Source organism: Crinia signifera, chromosome 6, assembly GCF_055691185.1.
Source record: "Crinia signifera chromosome 6, ASM5569118v1, whole genome shotgun sequence".
Lineage (NCBI taxonomy): Eukaryota > Metazoa > Chordata > Amphibia > Anura > Myobatrachidae > Crinia > Crinia signifera.
This window is the reverse complement of record NC_139222.1, coordinates 286,889,713-286,915,643: the sequence shown is the minus strand read 5'-3', so window position 1 is coordinate 286,915,643 and position 25,931 is coordinate 286,889,713. Positions and strand designations below refer to the sequence as shown.

General features: G+C 52.8%; 1 protein-coding gene across 3 annotated transcripts in view; it reads right to left on the bottom strand.

The window, feature by feature from the left end:
• Nucleotides 1-25,700, bottom strand: part of LOC146007313 (homeobox protein NOBOX-like) — a 31,124-nt gene extending 5,424 nt beyond the window's left edge. Inside the window, exons 1-8 of one of the 3 annotated variants that reach the window (XM_083145656.1) lie at nt 25,577-25,700; nt 11,939-12,433; nt 10,361-10,467; nt 9,432-9,640; nt 7,084-7,181; nt 6,443-6,653; nt 6,083-6,345; nt 1,391-1,597 (exon numbers count right to left, since the gene is read on the bottom strand). In XM_083145656.1, coding sequence (XP_083001782.1) covers nt 1,391-1,597; nt 6,083-6,345; nt 6,443-6,653; nt 7,084-7,181; nt 9,432-9,640; nt 10,361-10,467; nt 11,939-12,433; nt 25,577-25,685 — 1,699 coding nt within the window. In that variant the 5' untranslated portion in view covers nt 25,686-25,700. Of the gene's footprint in view, nt 1-1,390; nt 1,598-6,082; nt 6,346-6,442; nt 6,654-7,083; nt 7,182-9,431; nt 9,641-10,360; nt 10,468-11,938; nt 12,437-25,576 lie in introns of all 3 variants that reach the window. The other 2 variants (XM_083145657.1, XM_083145655.1) reach the window with 2 other exon arrangements.
• Between the last annotated feature and the right edge of the window lie 231 nt (nt 25,701-25,931).

Sequence of the window (25,931 nt, the reverse complement as noted above, 5' to 3'; positions counted from 1 at the left end):
TGTAAGTGGCACTACTGGGGACATGATATGTAAGTGGCACTACTGGGGACATGATATGTAACTGGCACTAGTGGGGACATGATATGTAACTGGCACTAGTGGGGACATGATATGTAACTGGCACTAGTGGGGACATGATATGTAACTGGCACTAGTGGGGACATGATATGTAACTGACACTAGTGGGGACATGATATGTAACTGGCACTCAGGGACGTGCAGTCAGGGGAGGCAGAGCCTCCCCTGTCATAATGATGAAAATAATAAAAAGAAGATATATTTATATATCTTCTTTTATTATTTTCATCATTTCTCCCTCTCCGGCTGCCTCCCACCCTCTTACACTGCTGCAAGTGAGGGTGGGAGGCAGCGGGAGAGGTGCCTCCCGCTGTTAACATTAAAACTACGGGCAGCGGGGGGCGGGTAGGGGAGAGCAGGGGGCAGGGTGCAGCAATGGGCTGTAAAAGCCCATTGAAAATGAATGGGGAAGCGGCATTCATACTGGTGCCGCAATGACAGGGGCACCAGTATGAATGCACGCCCCCAGATGTGATTGGGCCAGCGGATCCAGTGCTGGATCCGCTGTCCTATCACACACATGCAGGGCAGAGGATGCAGCAGCGCGGGCAGCGGGGACTGAGTCCGGCGCTGCTGGGAGAAAGCCACAGCCGAGAGGACAGGTGAGTCCGCCCGGGAGGGGAGGGGAGGGGGGGAGAAGAGGGGCCCGTGCTGTGCCATGCCCGACCGCGGCAGTACGGGGGGGGGGGGGGGGAGTAGGCTCCCGCATGTACCCCCTGCTGCCTGTCCCCGACCGCGGCAGTGCAGGGGGAGTAGGCTCCCTGCATGTACCCCCTGCTGCCTGTGCCCGACCGCGGCAGTGCAGGGGGGGGGGGGGGGGGGGAGTAGGCTCCCGCATGTACCCCCTGCTGCCTGTGCCCGACCGCGGCAGTGCGGGGACAGGGACGGGGAGGGGGGGAAGGCTGACGCAAGTACCCCCTGCTGCCGGTGCCCGCGGTGAGGTGAGTGCCTCCCCAGGCAATGTCCTCACCGCACATCACTGCTGGCACTAGTGGGGACATGATATGTAACTGCCACTATATATATGCAAGACAATGATTGCTTGGCATTCAAATTCAGTGCCTTAGATAGGACACAAACTTAGTTTCAGGTTTTGAAACCTTGTTTTTTGAACAAATAAATATGTTTGTGCGTATTTCATGTGGTTGATGTGTTTTATACAGCATAAATGCAAGATACTTCAAAAGACATCATTGAAATATTAAAATATTCCGAAATATTCCGAGCATTTTGGATAAGGGATACTCAACCTGTACTAGAATGTAAGACTTTATTTTGGTGGACTTCCTACTAGCGACCGTACGACACTCACATTCAGTGCTCTGGGTCTCTGTGGCGGTCTCCGTGGTCGCTGTAGGCTTGTGAGGCTGCGGTGCAACTTGCGGTGCAGGCGGTGGGAAATGAGGCTGCTCAGGTGCACCGCCACGACTGCTTCCAAACGGAGGGCGAGGAAAGGGGAACGGAGGACCTTGTATGTACATATCATTCCAGGGAGGCGCATGGAAGGACAGTCCGCCTGCTGGGAGAGAGAGAGGGAGATAGGAAGAGCCAGTGACAGGATGTGCGGCGGCATCGCACCGTTCCATAAAGAGTTAAGTAATGAAACGGATTGAAAGGAACATTGCGCCTGTCCATCTGTAACTGTACAATGGACAGAATATATTGTTTGAAAATAGCAGAAACGGAAGAAGATCTCTGCTAGGTTTCTCTAAATATCCCCCATTGTAATTTACCCTCAACCATTAATATTAAATTGTACTTTATGGCGGCAGAACACAGAAGTAATACCAGCAAAAATCGTATGGACGAGCACTACAACATGTTTCTAGCACAGGTCTGGTTTGCATATCAGTGCTGATATACAGACCACACTGTGCTAGAAGCACTACAGCAGACCTCGACACCCCAGGCAGGGAGCAGGAACTGCATGGGCTTTCAAAGATGGCGGGTGCTGGAATGAACACTAGAATATATTGCACCGTACAAGGTAAAACGCAGGAATATCAATCGTGACATTTCTTAGTTTTTCTCTTTGCACAAATGGAAACGAAACTAAACTGAAATTTTAATTCCAAAATCACAAGGATTGTGCGGCGCACAAATCTAACAAATCTAACAAATCTAACGTCTGTGGGGATTTTGGAATTGAGATTTGAAATCAGTTTCTTTTTCTCCGTTTTCACAAAGAGGCAACGATTCATTTGTTGTAATGAGAGAAGCAATGATCGGAGCGAGGGATCTGCGGACTGCACACTGGGGAAGCTGAGCGTCATGTACTACCCCTGTGTGAAAACGCATGTCGGCCTTTTCACTGTCAACCTTCCCATTGTCGACCTAATGCTTGTGTTGACCTAAGCCCTGTCAAGTTTTAGTGGTCGACCCATACCCGCCATGCATATCCACATTGCGGTGGGGACCCACGGGCCCTGCTGTTTTAGTAGAGCGCTGCTGAACGGGGAGGGGCAGGATGCGGTGCAGCACCTGCTACAACAGCCTAGTCTGCCTGATCTGCTGTCTTACAGTGGAGCCGTCACAATTAGAACAGACACATAACTGTAGGACAGGAATCCCTGGATTTGATCCCACTCCAGTTTGGGAATTACAAGTCTCGTGTCGTTATCAGCTGAGGATGCACCAATTGTGGGGCGTTTGGCGAGGTTACAGCGTGCGCGGGCATGGAAAGCGGCCATCTCAGGGATTGCACGTTCTGGCACAAGGGGAGGGCTGAAACTCATATGTGCATATTACTGTCACCGCGACTGGGGCAGCAGACACTGCAGCTGACGCAGTGTCCTCCACCTCTGACCCGCCCATAGTCTCCTGCATACATTCTATGCCTAGCAGTATAAGAAACAGGAGGCACAGGGGACTTCTATAGGAGTCAGGTGACGTTCTACTCTACCAGCATCATCTTATCTCGTGCTGGAATTTACCCCATGATTTGCATAGGATAAATATTTCTATACTCAGCCATTGTGAAATTGAGACAATTACAGACACAATTAGGACTCATCGCAGAGGTAGCGCAGGACCATCGCTGAAGGCGGTTTATATTTGGGGACAATCAGCCATTGTTTGTGCAGATGACAGTACTGGCTGCGTTTAGGCAATTATACACAATAATCCCGTCTGGCTTCATTACCCATCCCTTCATCATGTCTGGTGTACGCTGCAAGCTACGCCTTGTATATGTAGTGACAGAGCACAGGATCTCCTCCGCACACTGCAGCAGGGCCTTCCCTTGCTGGTAGGTGAGCGGGCTGGCACACAGTAGGTCAGTGAGGAAAGATTCATTGTTAATCTTCAAAGGGACAAAAAAAAAGTCTCAACAAAGTTTCCAGGTTCTAGGTTCTACAGAGTTGCAAAATAATTCTATGTCACTACCGGGAAATGGCGGATCTTAGCTGCATGGTTATAGCTGCATACAGAGCCAACCTGAATTAGGCCCCAAGGGAGGGGACCAGAGTAGAACGATGCCACAGTCCTGATGTACGTATCATCTGTCCGTTTCTTATAACCGGAATTACATTTTCCCATCATACCGTCCTATTTCTCAAAACTGAGAAACTAATATAACCAATTCCATAAATCTCATTGCTGGAGACGAGAAGCAGCCGGACAGCTACCCGTTACCCCTGGTCTGGGCCCTCAGGCCGCCACCAATTACCTTAGACTATTTACAAAATACAGGACACCATGGCAACAAGGATCACGACATACAAAATAAGCCAGCAGCGAGCCCTGAAAATACCCCAATCGCCACCACTAACTGTGACATCCACCCCTCCTGCGACCCCCTTCAAATAAATGCCTCTGCACCACAGACATAACACATACACAAGGCATGCTGGTGGAAAAACATCACTGCGACGTTAATAAGTGGTTACTGGGTGTGTGTGTAATCTGTGTGGAGTTTGTATGTTTATAGACAGTGGCGTAACAACAGCGCCACAGACCAGGCGGTGGCGGGGAGGCGCTGAGTAAGTGCGGTCGCCGCGGGTCTGCGGGGGCTATTGTTACACTGCCGCTTGCCGGGACCTGCCTTATCCCGCCGCGTCCGTGGCCGGGACCCGCAGATCTATTAGTCTGTGTCCCGACGCTCCTCCTGAAACATGTTCCTCACCAAATGGCCGCCCCCTTACAGCAGACCGTGTTTGAGGATGCTGGAGGAGGAGGCGGTGACCCCTCACATGGCTCGCTACGCTCCTCACACTATTTTATTCTTCCACCGCGCCCTAGTGGATGGTAGGGCATGAAATACCGCCATCGGCACATGTCGGCTCAAAATTTGGTAAAAAGTGGCTGCACATGCGCATTTCGCATGACCATGTCGACCTTTAAACCCTTTGGACCATGTCGACCTAGAGTCATTCTAAGATCAGTCCGGATAGCTTTAAAAAAGTTCTGCTGTAAGGGGCGGCCATTTTGTGAGGGACATTTTTCATAAGGAGCCAGGAGGAGCACAGACTAGGGATCCGATATGTAATGCCGGCGGTCGGAATCCCGACCGCCGAAATCCCGACATGGGGGGGACGTGGAGCGCCCCCCTTGCGGGCTCGCTGCGCTCGCTACGCTCGGCACGCTATTTTATTCTCCCTCTATGGGTGTCGTGGACACCCACGGAGGGAGAAAGTTTGGGGATTTCGGCGGTCGGGATTCTGACCGCCGGGATCCCGACCGCCGGCAAATTGACTGCATCCCCAGACTAGTAGATCTGCGGGTCCCGGCCACAGAGTGACACGGAGGGGGGGGAATGTCTTAAATTTACTGGAGGGGGGGGGGGGGGGCGCGCCAAATTTGTCACTAAGCCAATTCTTATAGAAGTAAAGGTTAATAAACAAATAAATCTAAACAGTTACGGTAGTATACGGATAGGGTCTGTGGCCAAGAAGACATCTGTAAGATCAGCAATCCAAGCTGAATTAGGCCCCCGGTCCAATGTTCTATCAGTTGATCCTCTGCTGTGACAGGAGAAGGTTAACTCCGGCTCCTAGCGCTGCCGGGCGGTGGGCGGGAAGCAGATTTTGAAAAGACTTGCCGGATGCTGATTGGCTGAATTCAGCCAATCAGCGTCCGGCAAGTCTTTTCAAAATCATCAGCGCTTCCCGCCGCCAGGCAAATAGCGAGTGGCTGTGTATGTGAAAGCTGCCGCTACACCAGTCCCTGGACCCCCGCTGCCAACATACCTGTGTGCAGCCAGCGGGGGTAGGCAGCGTCCAGGGGTCCAGGGACTGGTGTAGCGGCAGCCTTCACTCACTCCGTCTCCTAGCGCTATCTGCCTGGCGGCGGGAAGCGCTGATGACTTTGAAAAGACTTGCCGGACGCTGATTGGAATTCAGCCAATCAGCGTCCGACAAGTCTTTTCAAAACCTGCTGGTACCGGTTACTTACCGGAGGTCTTTCGATCCAGGTAGGTGGATTGATCGGTAGGTGCCACTGACGCATTTCACGCTAAGCACCGTTTTTTTTAAACAGGAAATCTGCTCAGCGGTGAAACGCGTCACATACCAACCAGCTACTGTAACTGATGTGAAAGACCTCCGGCAAGTACCCAGAACCACCCTCTTTGCAAATTAGCCCATAACGTTGGATTTGCAAACTACACTACACTAATTAGCGGTCCTTCCATAAGCAAAAGGGCATGTTGAACTTTTGACAACTGTCGACTTAGACATTGTCTGTGAGGTAATCCACATAGTGGTAGGATAACCTGCAGGGGTGCACGGAACCCCAGATGGAGACTCATCACCTGCAATCTGCCTTATCATTACCGCTTTTTAACCCCCCCCCCCCCCAACTACTCCCACCTACTATCTTCCTACCCCTTCCCCGTAACAACTCCTACAATAGACTATTGTTTGTTTTGTAGAAACATTGTTGCTGCACCATCACAGAGATACGCTTCACCTATACACCAGTAGATAAGTGAATGGTAAGTTACATTGTAATTAGCAGAATTACCACCGATATAATCACACGGATACGTTCCACATTATAAAGTTACCTGCACCCGGCTGAAGCAGAATATGGCCGGCGGCGCGTCCCGGCCGGAAGGGTCCGCGGTTCCCGTACGCCAGCACCCCGGCGTTGTTTCCTGGTAGAGATAGGAAGGCCGTGTCCTCTGGAGAGGTTGGGGTGAGGCTGTGCACAGGGAAGCGTTGGTACTGCGCGTACTGCGGCACCTGGTAGGGCCCCAGCTGGTTACTTTGGTGATAGTACTGTGGTCCGAACCTCATGGACGCAGACATGGAATCCATCATTTGGGACCTGCAACCAGAAACATAGGACAGCAACGTATTAATCAGGCGGTTACGCCGCTGTAGCTCCACGTTAATCACTGACTATGCTACAACTTGCCACGTACTCCTGTATATTGTAAGTGTACATGTCGCCATCAGTCGACGGGGACGGGGTGCCTTCAGGTGTATCCGGCATCAGCGGAACCATGTGACTGCTAGGGTGAAAGTTCATGGACATGGGCAGGCCAACACGGCGCAGCGGCGGGGGGCTGTGAAATGCCGGGGGGTACTCCTGGGAGGACGGTAAGCAGACCGTGTTCGGTGATCCCAGACTTGCTGCAGAGGAAACATTATATGTTTAGCATCAAACAAATATACAGCACAGTGCTACAATGTGCTGGGTGTGTGCACACGATGCGATCTATCGTCCTGTATATCGTACACATTGTATACGGTGTACCTAGAACATGCGACCATACACTGCGCCATCAGTCAGCGGATCGTACCGCAGATATGGGCCCTGATTCCTGTACCGCCCGCTTCCTGTACAGGCACCCGCACACCTCAGACACTAGAGAGGAGGCTAAGATCTGCAAGCGCTGTAGAAATCATCCGATGGTCAGAGACAGGCGGCGTTTAAATGACTCACCAAGCTGTGAAATTCCCAGCATTGCGAGTCAGCCAGAATCACCCCATGATGTATTGTCACATGGCATGACCACGTGGCACTGCTGTAAGGTGTGCGCCCGGCGTAACGCATACTGACCTGAGCCGCTGCTGTTTGTACTGCAGGAGGAGCGGTGCTGGGAATGGGCATCCAGGGACTGAGATCTCTGCAGAAGGGCCCCGGGCATGAAGGGCAGTCTGTGGGGGACAAGACAGATATCTGTGGTGATGACAAGACAAAGTAGCGGGGCATGTACCATGGATATAACCTGCACGGAGAGGACTACATCTCCCATCATGCTCAGCAGCAACATTAGCATGATGACACCATGGGGTAATGAGGGGATACGGACTTTGGGTGGATATCAGTTACTGACAAACCGCTCCAGAGACACTAAACTATAGGGGCCAGATGCACAAAGCTTCAAAAGTGAAAAAATGGAGAGTGATAAACAGCCAGCCAATCAGCTCCTGCCTGACATTTTTCAAACACAGTCTGTGACATGGCAGGTAGGAGCTGACTGGCTGTTTGTTTATCACTCTCCATTTTATCACATTTGAAGCTTAGTACATCTGGCCCTAGGAGAGAAGCTCCAGCTCTAATATTTACAGGTATACACAGTTCCTCCCTCCCTACCGTTGCTTCCCCTTCATGGTGATGGTAAACGCTCCTTGTATATTGCAGAAAGGAGAGCAATCTGGGAGTTATATAGTGGGAGGAGCAGAGTCCCCAGCAGCACAGAGTATATCAGGAGATGGGTGATGTGTCAGTGAGGACAGGGCTGCATGTGACGGGGCAGTGACATGATGTGAGGAGGGGAATGGGGGCAGCAGGAAGCCACAGACTGAGAGTTATATAGTGGGAGGAGCAGGGTCCCCAGCAGCACAGAGTATATCAGGAGATGAGGGATGTGTCAGTGAGGGCAGGGCTGCATGTGACAGGGACAGTGACATGATGTGAGGAGGGGAATGGAGGCAGCAGCCACAGACTGACAGTTATATAGTGGGAGGAGCAGGGTCCCCAGCAGCACAGAGTATATCAGGAGATGAGGGATGTGTCAGTGAGGACATGGCCGCATGTGACAGATGCAGTGACATGATGTGAGGAGGGGCATGGGGGCAGCAGGCACAGACTGAGAGTTATATAGTGGGAGGAGCAGGGTCCCCAGCAGCACAGAGTATATCAGGAGATGAGTGATGTATCAGTGAGGACAGGGCTGCTTGTGACAGGGGCAGTGACATGATGTGAGGAGGGGAATGGGGGCAGCAGGAAGTCACAGACTGAGAATTATATAGTGGGAGGAGCAGGGTCCCCCAGCAGCACAGAGTATATCAGGAGATGAGGGATGTGTCAGTGAGGACAGGGCTGCATGTGACAGGGGCAGTAACATGATGTGAGGAGGGGAATGGGGGCAGCAGGAAGCCACAGACTGAGAGGTATATAGTGGGTGGAGCAGGGTCCCCAGCAGCACAGAGTATATCAGGAGATGAGTGATGTGTCAATGAGGACAGTGCTGCATTTGACAGGAGCAGTGACATGATGTGAGGAGGGGAATGGGGGCAGCAGGAAGCCACAGACTGAGAGTTATATAGTGGGAGTAGCAGAGTCCCCAGCAGCACAGAGTATATCAGGAGCTGAGTGATGTGTCAGTGAGAGCAGGGCTGCATGTGACAGGGGCAGTGACATGATGTGAGGAGGGGAATGGGGGCAGCAGGAAGTCACAGACTGAGAGTTATATAGTGGGAGGAGCAGGGTTCCCAGCAGCACAGAGTATATCAGGAGCTGAGTGATGTGTCAGTGAGGACAGGGCTGCATGTGACAGGGGCAGTGACATGATGTGAGGAGGGGAATGGGGGCAGCAGGAAGCCACAGACTGAGAGTTATATAGTGGGAGGAGCAGGGTCCCCAGCAGCACAGAGTATATCAGGAGATGAGTGATGTGTCAGTGAGGACAGGGCTGCATGTGACAGGGGCAGTGACATGATGTGAGGAGGGGAATGGGGGCAGCAGGAAGCCACAGACTGAGAGTTATATAGTGGGAGGAGCAGGGTCCCCAGCAGCACAGAGTATATCAGGAGATGAGTGATGTGTCAGTGAGGACAGTGCTGCGTGTGACAGGGACAGTGACATGATGTGAGGAGGGGAATGGGGGCAGCAGGAAGCCACAGACTGAGAGTTATATAGTGGGAGGAACAAGGTCTTTTTGCAAGGCTTCTATGAAACTGATGCAACTTCTTTGTGAATAAAGCCGATACATTATTACATGTCTACGATGGTTTCTCCTGGGTTGTGCAATGCTTAGTAATGTGGTGGATGTACTGGCATGAGATACTTGGAGAGTATACATTATGCCGCAGTACGTATGTGGTGCTGGCAGCCGATGTCTCTGGCCCACTGACCAGAGAGATAAGTTCCCACAAGACTCAGCCACAACTTCCTTTTCTCACCCATTCCTGATGCCCGGTAATGATCCGTAGGGGTGAAAACTTGGCGCGACTGAAAACGAAACGTTCTCTGGGCGCGAGAGCGCAGAAGTGGTGAGAACAGTACTCTCGGAGCGAGACATCCCCATTGAGGAAGGAACCGATTTTTTGACACCTTTGACGGAAGATTTTTCTACTTTGCGCCATTTAGCCCTGCGGTTCTGAAACCAGACCTGAAATAAAGGAACAAGGGTTACACGGCGGCGAAAGAAGCACAGGTGTGTGTGTGTGTGTGTGTGTGTGTGCGCGCAAGTGTGTGTGTGTATAAATTCTGCTTTCTGATAAATAAATATAAAAACAACAGTAATTACACCCAGCACATGGTACAGCTATGACGTATCCTGGGCCAATGTCTGGTGAAATGCACCCGAAACAGGGATGGGTCATTGGGTCGACCACTATTAGGTCTACATGAATTTGGTCGACACATGAACTAAGCCGACATGGCTAAGGTTGACAGGGTTGGAAGTTCCACACAAGCATTGGGTCGACAATGGCTAGGTCGACATGAATTTTTTCAACTTCTTTTGTCCCGGATGTCGACATGGGCACCGTCATAGTGTACCGCTGCACTTCCCGTGCTTCGGGCATAGTGTCTCGCTACGCTCGGCACACTATTCTATTCTCCATCCACGCCGCAGTGGATGGTAGGGCATGAAATACCACCTGCCGACACATGTCGGCTAAAAAAAGAATGAAAAACTCATGTCGACCTTTTAAATGTCGATCTAGCCTTTGTCGACCTAATGCTTGCATCAACCTTAGTCGTGTCGACCGTATACGCCAAAACAATGTATTTTGCCGAAGGTACTGTATAACAGAGACCTAGAAGTGAATTATCTGAAGGTGGCAGATAACATGACGCTAATATAGAGGAGAAGCCACAAAGTCACCATAATTCTCTGCGGTGTGACGCCAACAATGTCCGCAATCTCTCGCCTCTTCTCGCTGTCTGGATAATGGTCGTCCATAAAGATCCGCTCCAGTTCATGCAACTGGTCTGAAAGAGAGACCGGGGGGCGGAGAGGTTGTTGGGGGAGGAGACATAAATAATTATAGGGGGCCTGGGACACAGGAGAAATGGACAGATCTCGGTTGGTTAAAAGGAGTCTGGGTTTGGAGCAACATCGCTCAGTGTAATGAGTGCAACATCGCTCAGTGTAATGAGTGCAACATCGCTGAGTGTAATGAGTGCAACATCGCTGAGTGTAATGAGTGCAACATCGCTGAGTGTAATGAGTGCAACATCGCTCAGTGTAACGAGGGCAACATCGCTCAGTGTAACGAGGGCAACATCGCTCAGTGTAACGAGGGCAACATCGCTCAGTGTAACGAGGGCAACATCGCTCAGTGTAACGAGTGCAACATCGCTCAGTGTAATGAGTGCAACATCGCTCAGTGTAATGAGTGCAACATCGCTCAGTGTAATGAGTACAACATCGCTCAGTGTAATGAGGACAACATCGCTCAGTGTAATGAGTGCAACATCGCTCAGTGTAATGAGTGCAACATCGCTCAGTGTAATGAGTGCAACATCGCTCAGTGTAATGAGTGCAACATCGCTCAGTGTAATGAGTGCAACATCGCTCAGTGTAATGAGTGAATAATTTTTCTCTCAACTTCAAAGTCATAGGGGGAGGTGTATCAAACCGTGTAATGCAGTGAGAATTTGCCCGTAGCGTCTAGTATAAAATTACACGACTCTTCCACATGTCCTCTTACAAGGAATGATACATGCTGTCCACAGCACTCTCAGTTGCCCAGGAGAGGCTCACAGGGCTGCTGCCTGGTGTTACATTAGCATATTAGTCAGACTCATTTGCATATTAGTCACGCGTATCTAGTACAGTGTTCCTCAAATCTGGAGCCCGAACAGCTGTGTGTGAATTGACTGAAACAACAGATCTACAGGTGCAACTAATTATTCCTGAGGATATCTTGAAAACACGCACTGTCAGGGTTTGATGAGGACAGAGTTTGAGAAACACGGATCTAGAAAATTAGTAACTCAAAGAACGATGGTGCCAGGTCCCGTTCACGAGGGTTATTCTATATTTAGGCGACAGTCGGTGTAGTGGTTAGTGTTACTGCCTCATAGTCCTGGCCGTCACCAGTTCAGTTCCTGACCAAGGCACAATATGGAGGTCATTCTGATGGTCTCACCAAGCTGCGAGTCAGGTAAACGCCGCCTGCACACATGCGAATGGATGCTTTGCATGCGCAGCTCATCAACATCGCACAGTGTTGAGAATTTGCAACGGTGAATACAGATCAGAATGACCTCCCGGTATATGTGTGAAATGTAGCAGGAAACCGGAGCACCAGTAGGAGTAGGGACAGAGAGTACATATAAACCCGACACGGGTTTATATGTACTCTTTATTTCCCCGTGTCTTGGTTTTTGACTTGAGAAGTAACACACACACATATTATATATATCAGTGATTACACGCTAGTCAGGTTCCGCTCACCAATGTTGTAGAGGGTGCGACTCTTCTTCCTGCTGGGCGCGGACATCTCATCAAGATTTTCAGGCTGGAACTTGGGCCTTTGCCGCTCTACTCCCGGTCCCATATCACATACAAAGGCTGGCAGCTTACACGAGGCGGCACGTCGGGCCGAGCGGCGCGGGGGAGGAGCTGTTGCTGGGAAATTGGCTTCCATTTTTAGGTTCACCGGCTGGAACCGCCCCCCTGCAGTGAAGAATCCTGGCCCGTGGCGTGCCTCAGCGCTGTAAGCACCGTAGCATCCTCCCGAGGTGTCTGCCATGGGTCCACAAACTGCCAGCAGACTCAGCTGGGACTGCCCGTTATCAGCTTTGGTAGTCTCAGGGGCACGAAGACCGAACTCTGTGGAGTTGGAGGATTCCGGTTCATCACTGTGACCTGCGACAATCACGGTGTCGTACTCTGGAGAATCGTCCTCGATCCCCTGCTCTGTGCATAGTAGAGATGGTTCTTTGGGATCTGCTGGGAGAGGACACAGGTGAGGAGGGACACAGCAGTGATTGGACAGCTATAGGAGATTGCGCCTCAACTACAAATGTCTCTGACCCCCAGCGTACCGGCCCCCAACTTTCACCTCTGTGCTGCTGAGCAGGACGGGCTGACAACCGAAGTATAGAGGCAAATGTCTGTGACCCCCAGCTTACGGTCGCCCAGCCTAGTGTGCAGCGCCACGCCGATCGCCCAACCTAGTATGCAGCGCCATGCCGATCGCCCAGCCTAGTATGGGGAGCCACGACAGTCGCCCAGCCTAGTATGCGGAGCCACGCCGGTCGCCCAGCCTAGTATGCGGAGCCACGCCGGTCGCCCAGCCTAGTATGCAGCGCCACGCCGATTGCCCAGCCTAGTATGCGGAGCCACGACGGTCGTCCAGCCTAGTATGGGGAGCCACGACGGTCGTCCAGCCTAGTATGGGGAGCCACGACGGTCGTCCAGCCTAGTATGGGGAGCCACGACGGTCGTCCAGCCTAGTATGTGGAGCCACACCGGTCGCCCAGCCTAGTATGCAGAGCCACGCCGGTCGCCCAGCCTAGTATGCAGAGCCAAGCCGGTCGCCCAGCCTAGCATGCGGAGCCGCGCCGGTCGCCCAGCCTAGTATGCAGAGCCACGACGGTCGTCCAGCCTAGTATGGGGAGCCACGATGGTCGTCCAGCCTAGTATGCAGAGCCACGATGGTCGTCCAGCCTAGTATGCGGAGCCACGCCGGTCGCCCAGCCTAGTATGCAGAGCCACGCCGGTCGCCCAGCCTAGTATGCAGAGCCACGCCGGTCGCCCAGCCTAGTATGCGGAGCTGCGCCGGTCGCCCAGCCTAGCATGCGGAGCCGCGCCGGTCGCCCAGCCTAGTATGCAGAGCCGCGCTGGTCGCCCAGCCTAGTATGCAGAGCCGTGCCGGTCGGCCGGTCACCCAGCCTAGTATGCGGAGCTACGCCGGTCGCCCAGCATAGTATGCGGAGCCACGGCGGTCGCCCAGCCTAGTATGCGGAGCTAGAGTGTCTAGGTCAGTGACTGCCGACCTAGACACTGTCGGCCATTTATATCACAACCGAATAGCTTATTAGTTGAATATGACAAACTAGCCGACAGTACGGAAGGTCAGACGTGAGACCTCCAGCATGTAGGCCGCATCACAGAGACAGCATTAAAGATCCCATGGGAACAGTAGGTGGCTTCTCTTCAAGAAACTGCGCCAAAAGAAATCTGGCAATGTAAGAATGCCGGTGTACATACGTTGACAGCCGCGGTCATACGGTTACTGGGCGAGGACATAAAATGTAACGACCTGGAGCAAGATACCCGAGACATAGAAGGACCCTATTCACAGTTAGATTCAACTTTATCTAAGAAATGTAGATATGCGCAACCACCATGATCACTAACCTCATATACCTGGTCCAATCGGGTGTGGTTTGGGGTTCCGACAGTCTGGATCCCGACTGCCCGGAGTCAGACAGCATGGTGAGCGCAACAAAGCCCCTTGCGGGCACGGTGGCTCTCTATGCTCGCCACCTATTCTATTCTCCCTCTATGGGGGTCGTGGACCCCCAGGAGGGAAAATAGCCGGTGGCCGTCGGGAACCTGTCTGTCGGCGTTTTGACAGTCGGGATCCCGTCCAGGACCCAGTCCAATCCATCTGCTGGAAATGACAGGGAATCTCCTCGCACACTCAACTCAGCGCAACGCACCGTACCACCTACTGTAGGCGCTTACAGCATGAAATCAGAAAACATGCCCTATTATAGCAAATAAGCCAAACGTGGCGATTAGAAGTTAGATGGGAACGGCTTGACTTGTTTATACATACATATGATTGGCCAAAGGGGCTTGGCAGTGCGCCAATCTTCAGAAAGTGCTAAAGTAGAGAGAGATAAAAGTACCGGATAACCAGCTCCTGTCATTTTTTAAACCTAGACTGTAACATGACAGTTAGAGGCTGGCTGGTAGTTTATCACTCTCCACACAATTGATTATCGGCCAGGAAACGCAGCTTTACGCAGTTTTACCACATTACCAGCCCGATAAATAAGATTATCATAGAAACATAGAATGTGACGGCAGATAAGAACCACTCAGCCCATCTAGTCTGCCCCTTTACTAACCACGGGGCCTAATCAGACCCATTTGTACGGGTCCGAATTTTGGGAGGGGGGGGTCTGCACATGCGTGTTCATGCACACCCCTTGTGCGAAAATTAAGACCCCGGTATATGTGAAAGTTTCTATAATGTCCCCACCTTTCCCTACGGTGCCCTGGGCAGTATGAGAGGGGAGGGTGAGGGGCAGTATGGGGCACAGAGAGGGGAGGGTGAGGGGCAGTATGGGGCACAGAGAGGGGAGGGTGAGGGGCAGTATGGGGCACAAAGACGGGACGGCGAGGGGCAGTATGGGGCACAGAGAAGGGAGGGTGAGGGGCAGTATGGGGCACAGAGAGGGGAGGGGGAGGGGCAGTATGGGGCACAAAGACGGGACGGCGAGGGGCAGTATGGGGCACAGAGAGGGGAGGGTGAGGGGCAGTACGGAGCACAGAGAGGGGAGGTTGAGGGCAGTATGGGGCACAGAGACGGGAGGGTGAGGGGCAGTATGGGGCACAGAGAGGGGAGGGTGAGGGGCAGTATGGGGCACAAAGACGGGACGGCGAGGGGCAGTATGGAGCACAGAGACGGGAGGGTGAGGGGCAGTATGGAGCACAGAGAGGGGAGGGTGAGGGCAGTATGGAGCACAGAGATGGGAGGGTGAGGGGCAGTACGGGGCACAGAGAGGGGCGGGTGAGGGGCAGTACGAAGCACAGAGAGGGGAGGGTGAGGGCAGTATGGAGCACAGAGACGGGAGGGTGAGGGGCAGTACGGGGCACAGAGAGGGGCGGGTGAGGGGCAGTACGGAGCAGAGAGGGGAGGGTGAGGGGCAGTATGCAGCACAGAGAGGGGAGGGTGAGGGGCAGTATGGAGCACAGAGAGGGGAGGGTGAGGGCAGTATGGAGCACAGAGACGGGAGGGTGAGGGGCAGTACGGGGCACAGAGAGGGGCGGGTGAGGGGCAGTACGGAGCAGAGAGGGGAGGGTGAGGGGCAGTATGCAGCACAGAGAGGGGAGGGTGAGGGGCAGTATGGGGCACAGAGAGGGGAGGGTGAGGGGCAGTATGGGGTACAGAGACGGGAGAGTGAGGGGCAGTATGGGGCACAGAGACGGGAGGGTGAGGGCAGTATGGAGCACAGAGACGGGAGGATGAGGGGCAGTATGGAGCACAGAGACGGGGGGGTGAGGGTCAGTACGGAGCACAGAGAGGGGAGGGTGAGGGGCAGTATGGAGCACAGAGATGGGAGGGTGAGGGGCAGTATGGGGCACAGAGAGACAGGAGGGTGAGGGGCAGTATGGAGCACAGAGAGGGGTAAGGGGCAATATGGAGCACAGAGAGGGGTGAGGGGCAGTATGGAGCACAGAGAGGGGAGGGTGAGGAGCAGTGTAGGGCACATAGACGGGAGGGTGAGGGGCAGTATGGGGCACAGAGACGGGAGGGTGAGGGGCAGTATGGAGCACAGAGAGGGGTGAGGGGCAGTATGGAGCACAGAGAGGGGTGAGGGGCAGTATGGAGCACAGAGAGGGGTGAGGGGCAGTATGGAGCACAGAGAGGGGAGGGTGAGGAGCAGTGTAGGGCACATAGACGGGAGGGTGAGGGGCAGTATGGGGCACAGAGACGGGAGGGTGAGGGGCAGTATGGAGCACAGAGACGGGAGGGTGAGGGGCAGTATGGGGCACAGAGACGGGAGGGTGATGGGCAGTATCGAGCACAGAGACGGAAGGGTGAGGGCAGTATGGAGCACAGAGATGGGAGGAAGGCATTGACGGGAACCTGGTCGACACGGGTTTTTCGTGTTATTTTGGTGTCGGTCCACTTGGTTCCTACTCTACTATCCAAGTGGACATAGAATGCGATTATAACAGTGTGCTGAGTGTAGCGAGGCACCGTGCCCAAAACACAGTGTCCATGGGCACCCCTCAGACATTCAACCAGGTTCCCGTTGATTCCTGCCTTCCGATCTAGCGTCACTGTGTATCTAAATGCCAACAACCAGGTATACGCGTTTAACTAGACAGCAGTGACCCCTAGTGGTCGACTCTGGTATTGTATTGTTGACCTAAACCAGGTTGATCCATTAATTAATTAATTTATTTACAGTGTCTTATATAGCGCAACAGATTCCGTTACAGTGTCTTATATAGCGCAGAAGATTCCATTACAGTGTCTTATATAGCGCAACAGATTCCGTTACAGTGTCTTATATAGCGCAACAGATTCCGTTACAGTGTTTTATATAGCGCAGCAGATTCCGTTACAGTGTCTTATATAGCGCAGCAGATTCCATTACAGTGTCTTATATAGCGCAACAGATTCCGTCACAGTGTCTTATATAGCGCAGCAGATTCCGTTACAGCGTCTTATAGCAGCACATTCCGTTACAGTGTCTTATATAGCGCAGCAGATTCCGTTACAGCGTCATATATAGCGCAGCAGATTCCGTTACAGTGTCTTATATAGCGCAGCAGATTCCGTTACAGCGTCTTATATAACGCAGCAGGTTCCGTTACAGCGTCTTATATAGCGCAGCAGATTCCGTTACAGCGTCTTATATAGCGCAGCAGATTCCGTTACAGCGTCTTATATAGCGCAGCAGATTCCGTTACAGTGTCTTATATAGCGCAGCAGATTCCGTTACAGCGTCTTATATAGCAGCACATTCCGTTACAGTGTCTTATATAGCGCAGCAGATTCCGTCACAGCGTCTTATATAGCGCAGCAGATTCCGTTACAGTGTCTTATATAGCGCAGCACATTCCGTTACAGTGTCTTATATAGCGCAGCAGATTCCGTTACAGTGTCTTATATAGCGCAGCAGATTCTGTTACAGTGTCTTATATAGCGCAGCAGATTCCGTTACAGTGTCTTATATAGCGCAGCAGATTCCGTTACAGCGTCTTATATAGCGCAGCAGATTCCGTTACAGCGTCTTATATAGCGCAGCAGATTCCGTTACAGCGTCTTATATAGCGCAGCAGATTCCGTTACAGTGTCTAATATAGCGCAGCAGATTCCGTTACAGCGTCTTATATAGCGCAGCAGATTCCGTTACAGTGTCTTATATAGCGCAGAAGATTCTGTTACAGCGTCTTATATAGCGCAGCAGATTCCGGTTTGTGTATGCCGCTGGGCGGGAACGTTAGCTACACAGGGGATGAGTGACAGATCTGGCTAAATATATAAGAGATACTTTACAGCAGAGAAGGGAAAGGGGGGACATGATAGAAACTTTCACATATATCAAGGGTTATAACAAGGTACAGGTGGGAGACATTAGTCACAGGAAGAGGAGCAGCAGAACACGAGGACACGCACTGACACTAGGGGGAGGAAGGTACAGGTGGGAGACATTAGTCACAGGAAGAGGAGCAGCAGAACACGAGGACACGCACTGACACTAGAGGGAGGAAGGTACAGGTGGGAGACATTAGTCACAGGAAGAGGAGCAGCAGAACACGAGGACACGCACTGACACTAGGGGGAGGAAGGTACAGGTGGGAGACGTTCTTCACAGGAAGAGGAGCAGCAGAACACGAGGACATGCACTGACACTAGAGGGAGGAAGATTCAGGGGAAATGTGAGGAAGAATTACTTCACAGAAAGAGTAGTAGATAAGTGGAGTAACTTCCCATCAGAGGTGGTAGACGCAAATACAGTAGTACAATTTAAACATGCTTGGGATAGGCATATTGATATCCTTACAAAAAAATAAGGATCAAATATGGTTTGAGGTAACATGTTTAAAAAAGGGGCAGACTAGATGGGCCAAGTGGTTCTTATCTGCCATCAAATTCTATGTTTCTATACCTGTCTGGCTGTGTATGTCGGGGTGAGGGGGTGGCCCACAAATCAGTGGAAGGCATGAGCCTGTTGGGTGTATACGGACTACAAGATGCTGACAGGATGGACGTTTCCCTGGCTAATGGCTGAGGCCCTGTGGGGAAATAGGAAGATAGATAGATAGATAGATAGATAGATAGATAGATAGATAGATAGATAGATAGGAGGCTTTACATCAGTAGGAGTGCTGCATACAGATGTACTGTATATACCCAAGTCCCCGCTGTCCCCCACCCTGTACTCTGTCCCCCGCTGTCCCCCACCCTGTACTCTGTCCCCCGCTGTCCCTGCTGGTCACTGATATATTCGTAGAATTGCTGACCTGCATACAGCACCCTGTACTCTGTCCCCCGCTGCTCCCCGCTGTCCCTGCTGGTCACTGATATATTGGTAGAATTGCTGACCTGCATACAGCACCCTGTACTCTGTCCCCCGCTGTCCCTGCTGGTCACTGATATATTGGTATAATTGCTGGCCTGCACACAGCACCCTGTACTCTGTCCCCCGCTGCTCCCCACTGTCCCCGCTGGTCACTGATATATTGGTAGAATTGCTGACCTGCATACAGCACCCTGTACTCTGTCCCCCGCTGCTCCCCGCTGTCCCTGATATATTGGTAGAATTGCTGGCCTGCATACAGCACCCTGTACTCTGTCCCCCGCTGCTCCCCGCTGTCCCTGCTGATCACTGATATATTGGTAGAATTGCTGGTCTGCACACAGCACCCTGTACTCTGTCCCCCGCTGGTCACTGATATATTGGTAGAATTGCTGGTCTGCACACAGCACCCTGTACTCTGTCCCCCGCTGCTCCCCGCTGTCCCTGCTGGTCACTGATATATTGGTAGAATTGCTGGTCTGCATACAGCACCCTGTACTCTGTCCCCCGCTGTCCCTGCTGGTCACTGATATATTGGTAGAATTGCTGGCCTGCATACAGCACCCTGTACTCTGTCCCCCGCTGCTCACCGCTGTCCCTGCTGGTCACTGATATATTGGTAGAATTGCTGGTCTACATACAGCACCCTGTACTCTGTCCCCCGCTGTCCCTGCTGGTCACTGATATATTGGTAGAATTGTTGGCCTGCATACAGCACCCTGTACTCTGTCCCCCGCTGCTCCCCGCTGTCCCTGCTGGTCACTGATATATTGGTAGAATTGTTGGCCTGCATACAGCACCCTGTACTCTGTCCCCCGCTGCTCCCCACTGTCCCCGCTGGTCACTGATATCTGATATATTGGTAGAATTGCTGACCTGCACACAGCACCCTGTACTCTGTCCTCCGCTGCTCCCCACTGTCCCTGCTGGTCACTGATATATTGGTAGAATTGCTGACCTGCATACAGCACCCTGTACTCTGTCCCCCGCTGTCCCTGCTGGTCACTGATATATTGGTAGAATTGCTGGCCTGCATACAGCACCCTGTACTCTGTCCCCCGCTGTCCCTGCTGGTCACTGATATATTGGTAGAATTGCTGGCCTGCATACAGCACCCTGTACTCTGTCCCCCGCTGCTCCCCGCTGTCCCTGCTGGTCACTGATATATTGGTAGAATTGCTGGTCTGCATACAGCACCCTGTACTCTGTCCCCCGCTGTCCCTGCTGGTCACTGATATATTGGTATAATTGCTGGCCTGCACACAGCACCCTGTACTCTGTCCCCCGCTGCTCCCCGCTGTCCCTGCTGGTCACTGATATATCGGTAGAATTGCTGGTCTGCACACAGCACCCTGTACTCTGTCCCCCGCTGCTCCCCAATGTCCCCGCTGGTCACTGATATCTGATATATTGGTAGAATTGCTGACCTGCACACAGCACCCTGTACTCTGTCCTCCGCTGCTCCCCACTGTCCCTGCTGGTCACTGATATATTGGTAGAATTGCTGACCTGCATACAGCACCCTGTACTCTGTCCCACGCTGTCCCTGCTGGTCACTGATATATTGGTAGAATTGCTGGCCTGCATACAGCACCCTGTACTCTGTCCCCCGCTGCTCCCCGCTGTCCCTGCTGGTCACTGATATATTGGTAGAATTGCTGGTCTGCATACAGCACCCTGTACTCTGTCCCCCGCTGTCCCTGCTGGTCACTGATATATTGGTAGAATTGCTGGCCTGCACACAGCACCCTGTACTCTGTCCCCCGCTGCTCCCCGCTGTCCCTGCTGGTCACTGATATATTGGTATAATTGCTGGCCTGCACACAGCATCCTGTACTCTGTCCCCGCTGCTCCCCGCTGTCCCTGCTGGTCACTGATATATTGGTAGAATTGCTGGTCTGCATACAGCACCCTGTACTCTGTCCCCCGCTGTCCCTGCTGGTCACCGATATATTGGTATAATTGCTGGTCTGCATACAGCACCCTGTACTCTGTCCCCCGCTGCTCACCGCTGTCCCTGCTGGTCACTGATATATTGGTAGAATTGCTGGCCTGCATACAGCACCCTGTACTCTGTCCCCCGCTGGTCACTGATATATTGGTATAATTGCTGGCCTGCACACAGCACCCTGTACTCTGTCCCCCGCTGGTCACTGATATATTGGTATAATTGCTGGCCTGCATACAGCACCCTGTACTCTGTCCCCCGCTGCTCCCCGCTGGTCACTGATATTTTGGTAGAATTGCTGGTCTTCATACAGCACCCTGTACTCTGTCCCCCGCTGCTCCCCGCTGTCCCTGCTGGTCACTGATATATTGGTAGAATTGCTGGTCTGCACACAGCACCCTGTACTCTGTCCCCCGCTGCTCCCCGCTGTCCCTGCTGGTCACTGATATATTGGTATAATTGCTGGTCTGCATACAGCACCCTGTACTCTGTCCCCCGCTGCCCCTGATATATTGGTAGAATTGCTGGCCTGCATACAGCACCCTGTACTCTGTCCCCCGCTGCTCCCCGCTGTCCCTGCTGGTCACTGATATATTGGTAGAATTGCTGGCCTGCATACAGCACCCTGTACTCTGTCCCCCGCTGGTCACTGATATATTGGTATAATTGCTGGTCTGCACACAGCACCCTGTACTCTGTCCCCCGCTGTCCCTGCTGGTCACTGATATATTGGTATAATTGCTTGCCTGCATACAGCACCCTGTACTCTGTCCCCTGCTGCTCCCCGCTGTCCCTGCTGGTCACTGATATATTGGTATAATTGCTTGCCTGCACACAGCACCCTGTACTCTGTCCCCCGCTGCTCCCCGCTGTCCCTGCTGGTCACTGATATATTGGTATAATTGCTTGCCTGCACACAGCACCCTGTACTCTGTCCCCCACTGTCCCTGCTGGTCACTGATATATTGGTATAATTGCTTGCCTGCATACAGCACCCTGAACTCTGTCCCCCGCTGCTCCCCGCTGTCCCTGCTGGTCACTGATATATTGGTAGAATTGCTGGTCTGCATACAGCACCCTGTACTCTGTCCCCCGCTGCTCACCGCTGTCCCTGCTGGTCACTGATATATTGGTATAATTGCTGGTCTGCATACAGCACCCTGTACTCTGTCCCCCGCTGCTCCCCGCTGTCCCTGCTGGTCACTGATATATTGGTATAATTGCTGGTCTGCATACAGCACCCTGTACTCTGTCCCCTGCTGCTCCCCGCTGTCCCTGCTGGTCACTGATATATTGGTATAATTGCTTGCCTGCACACAGCACCCTGTACTCTGTCCCCCGCTGCTCCCCGCTGTCCCTGCTGGTCACTGATATATTGGTATAATTTCTTGCCTGCACACAGCACCCTGTACTCTGTCCCCCGCTGCTCCCCGCTGTCCCTGCTGGTCACTGATATATTGGTATAATTTCTTGCCTGCACACAGCACCCTGTACTCTGTCCCCCACTGTCCCTGCTGGTCACTGATATATTGGTATAATTGATTGCCTGCATACAGCACCCTGAACTCTGTCCCCCGCTGCTCCCCGCTGTCCCTGCTGGTCACTGATATATTGGTAGAATTGCTGGTCTGCATACAGCACCCTGTACTCTGTCCCCCGCTGCTCACCGCTGTCCCTGCTGGTCACTGATATATTGGTATAATTGCTGGTCTGCACACAGCACCCTGTACTCTGTCCCCCGCTGCTGCTCCCCGCTGTCCCTGCTGGTCACTGATATATTGGTAGAATTGCTGGTCTGCATACAGCACCCTGTACTCTGTCCCCCGCTGCTCCCCGCTGTCCCTGCTGGTCACTGATATATTGGTATAATTGCTGGTCTGCATACAGCACCCTGTACTCTGTCCCCCGCTGCTCCCCGCTGTCCCTGCTGGTCACTGATATATTGGTATAATTGCTGGCCTGCACACAGCACCCTGTACTCTGTCCCCCGCTGCTCCCCGCTGTCCCTGCTGGTCACTGATATATTGGTATAATTGCTGGCCTGCACACAGCACCCTGTACTCTGTCCCCCGCTGTCCCTGCTGGTCACTGATATATTGGTAGAATTGCTGGTCTGCATACAGCACCCTGTACTCTGTCCCCCGCTGTCCCTGGTGGTCACTGATATATTGGTAGAATTGCTGGTCTGCATACAGCACCCTGTACTCTGTCCCCCGCTGTCCCTGGTGTTCACTGATATATTGGTAGAATTGCTGGTCTGCATACAGCACCCTGTACTCTGTCCCCCGCTGCTCACCGCTGTCCCTGCTGGTCACTGATATATTGGTATAATTGCTGGTCTGCATACAGCACCCTGTACTCTGTCCCCCGTTGCTCCCCGCTGTCCCTGCTGGTCACTGATATATTGGTATAATTGCTGGTCTGCATACAGCACCCTGTACTCTGTCCCCTGCTGCTCCCCGCTGTCCCTGCTGGTCACTGATATATTGGTATAATTGCTTGCCTGCACACAGCACCCTGTACTCTGTCCCCCGCTGCTCCCCGCTGTCCCTGCTGGTCACTGATATATTGGTATAATTTCTTGCCTGCACACAGCACCCTGTACTCTGTCCCCCACTGTCCCTGCTGGTCACTGATATATTGGTATAATTGCTTGCCTGCATACAGCACCCTGAACTCTGTCCCCCGCTGCTCCCCGCTGTCCCTGCTGGTCACTGATATATTGGTAGAATTGCTGGTCTGCATACAGCACCCTGTACTCTGTCCCCCACTGCTCACCGCTGTCCCTGCTGGTCACTGATATATTGGTATAATTGCTGGTCTGCACACAGCACCCTGTACTCTGTCCCCCGCTGCTGCTCCCCGCTGTCCCTGCTGGTCACTGATATATTGGTAGAATTGCTGGTCTGCATACAGCACCCTGTACTCTGTCCCCCGCTGCTCCCCACTGTCCCTGCTGGTCACTGATATATTGGTATAATTGCTGGTCTGCATACAGCACCCTGTACTCTGTCCCCCGCTGCTCCCCGCTGTCCCTGCTGGTCACTGATATATTGGTATAATTGCTGGCCTGCACACAGCACCCTGTACTCTGTCCCCCGCTGCTCCCCGCTGTCCCTGCTGGTCACTGATATATTGGTATAATTGCTGGCCTGCACACAGCACCCTGTACTCTGTCCCCCGCTGCTCCCCGCTGTCCCTGCTGGTCACTGATATATTGGTATAATTGCTGGCCTGCACACAGCACCCTGTACTCTGTCCCCCGCTGTCCCTGCTGGTCACTGATATATTGGTAGAATTGCTGGTCTGCATACAGCACCCTGTACTCTGTCCCCCGCTGTCCCTGGTGGTCACTGATATATTGGTATAATTGCTGGTCTGCACACAGCGCCCTGTACTCTGTACCCGCTGCTCCCCGCTGTCCCTGCTGGTCACTGATATATTGGTATAATTGCTGGCCTGCACACAGCACCCTGTACTCTGTCCCCCGCTGTCCCTGCTGGTCACTGATATATTGGTATAATTGCTGGCCTGCACACAGCACCCTGTACTCTGTCCCCTGCTGCTCCCCGCTGTCCCTGCTGGTCACTGATATATTGGTATAATTGCTGGTCTGCACACAGCACCCTGTAAGCTGATCCCTGCGGAGGGGCATAGCCCACATCCCCGCCCTTCTCCCTGAAGCAGATACGGGTAAGGAAACTGCTCCCTGTGAGAGACGCTCATGTATCTCAGTCAGATGGAGCGCTGCCTGGGAGGGGCTACATCTGTACATTGAAATTCAGGATTAAAAAAAAAACCCAACATGAAAAACTCATGTCAACATTTTGTCGACCTAATGCTTGTGTTGAACTTCTGACCCTGTCGACCTATTTCATGTGTCAGGCCTGTTGACCATTTCCTAATGTATGTTTGCCCTATGACGCATACCCCAGGCTGCGTCATGTGCTGCACATACATATGCCAGGGGTACCATATCAGCCAGCTGTACATACATACATCAGATACAGCCCCCTGTAAGCTGGTCACGTCCCCTATGCCAGGGGCACCACATGTGCCAGCCAGCAGAGTACCCCACAAGCTGGCAGAAAAATGTGCTGTACATCATACAGCGGATAGCTGTAAGCTGGTCACAACCCCTATGCCACATGTGCCTACCCCCAGAGTACCCCACAGGCTGGCAGCCAGCCGGGAATGTGCTGTACATACAGCTGATAGCCCCCTGTTAGCTTGTCACAGCCCCTGTGCCACATGTGCCCATCCCCAGAGTAGCCCAGAGGTTGTCAGCCAGGCTGTTATGTGCTGTACATACATCGGATAGATCCCCATGTAAGCTGGTCACAGCCCCTGTGCCACATGTGCCCACCCCCAGAGTACACCACGGAATGTGCTGTACACCCAGCTGCTAGCCCTGGCTGCCTGTTAGGGGACTAATTGCACTGTGCCACATGTGCGCACCCCCAGAGTAGCCCACAGGCTGGCAGCCAGCCGGGAATGTGCTGTCCATCCAGCTGCTAGCCCTGGCTGCCTGTGAGGGGACTAATTGCACTGTGCCACATGTGCCCACCCCCAGAGTAGCCCACGGAATGTGCTGTCCATCCAGCTGCTAGCCCTGGCTGCCTGTGAGGGGACTAGTCGCACTGTGCAGCCCCGGGAAGATGAATGAGTGGCAGTGATGATCCCCAGTGTCAGATCTCAGCAGCTCACAGCATTAGCAGTAATGAGCCGGCCAGAGCTGTGCTGATATCTCCTTATTGGGTTATTATTACATCATTAGCGTCTTATTACCCTCATCTCCCCACTGGCCAGAGCTGCTGGCTGCGAGCTGGGCCATTATTGGTGCTAATTAGGCATTAATACAAGTGTTACCCATGAGGCAGGGGCTGCTCTCCACCTTCCCAGGGGTCTCTCCTCCGTCCATGGCTCCTGTCTCTCTCTCTGCGGCTCCCAGGAGACTTCTTTCCGCTTTTTGATACATTTTACTCTCTTTTTGCTACTTTGCACAAGTTCATCGGACGGGACCACTCTCCCCCTGGGGGGCGCTGTTCTCTCCTTCCCACCCCTGTGGGTATTAGGGACTTGTCACTAGTGGAAAGGGAATGTCATGGGTGTCTACCAGTGATGGCTCTTATGTCACATTATGATAGGACATAGATATATTAATATGGATTTGCTTTTATGCTGACCCCCCCTGATCTCACTGCAAATGGTTTGGCCCAGCTGG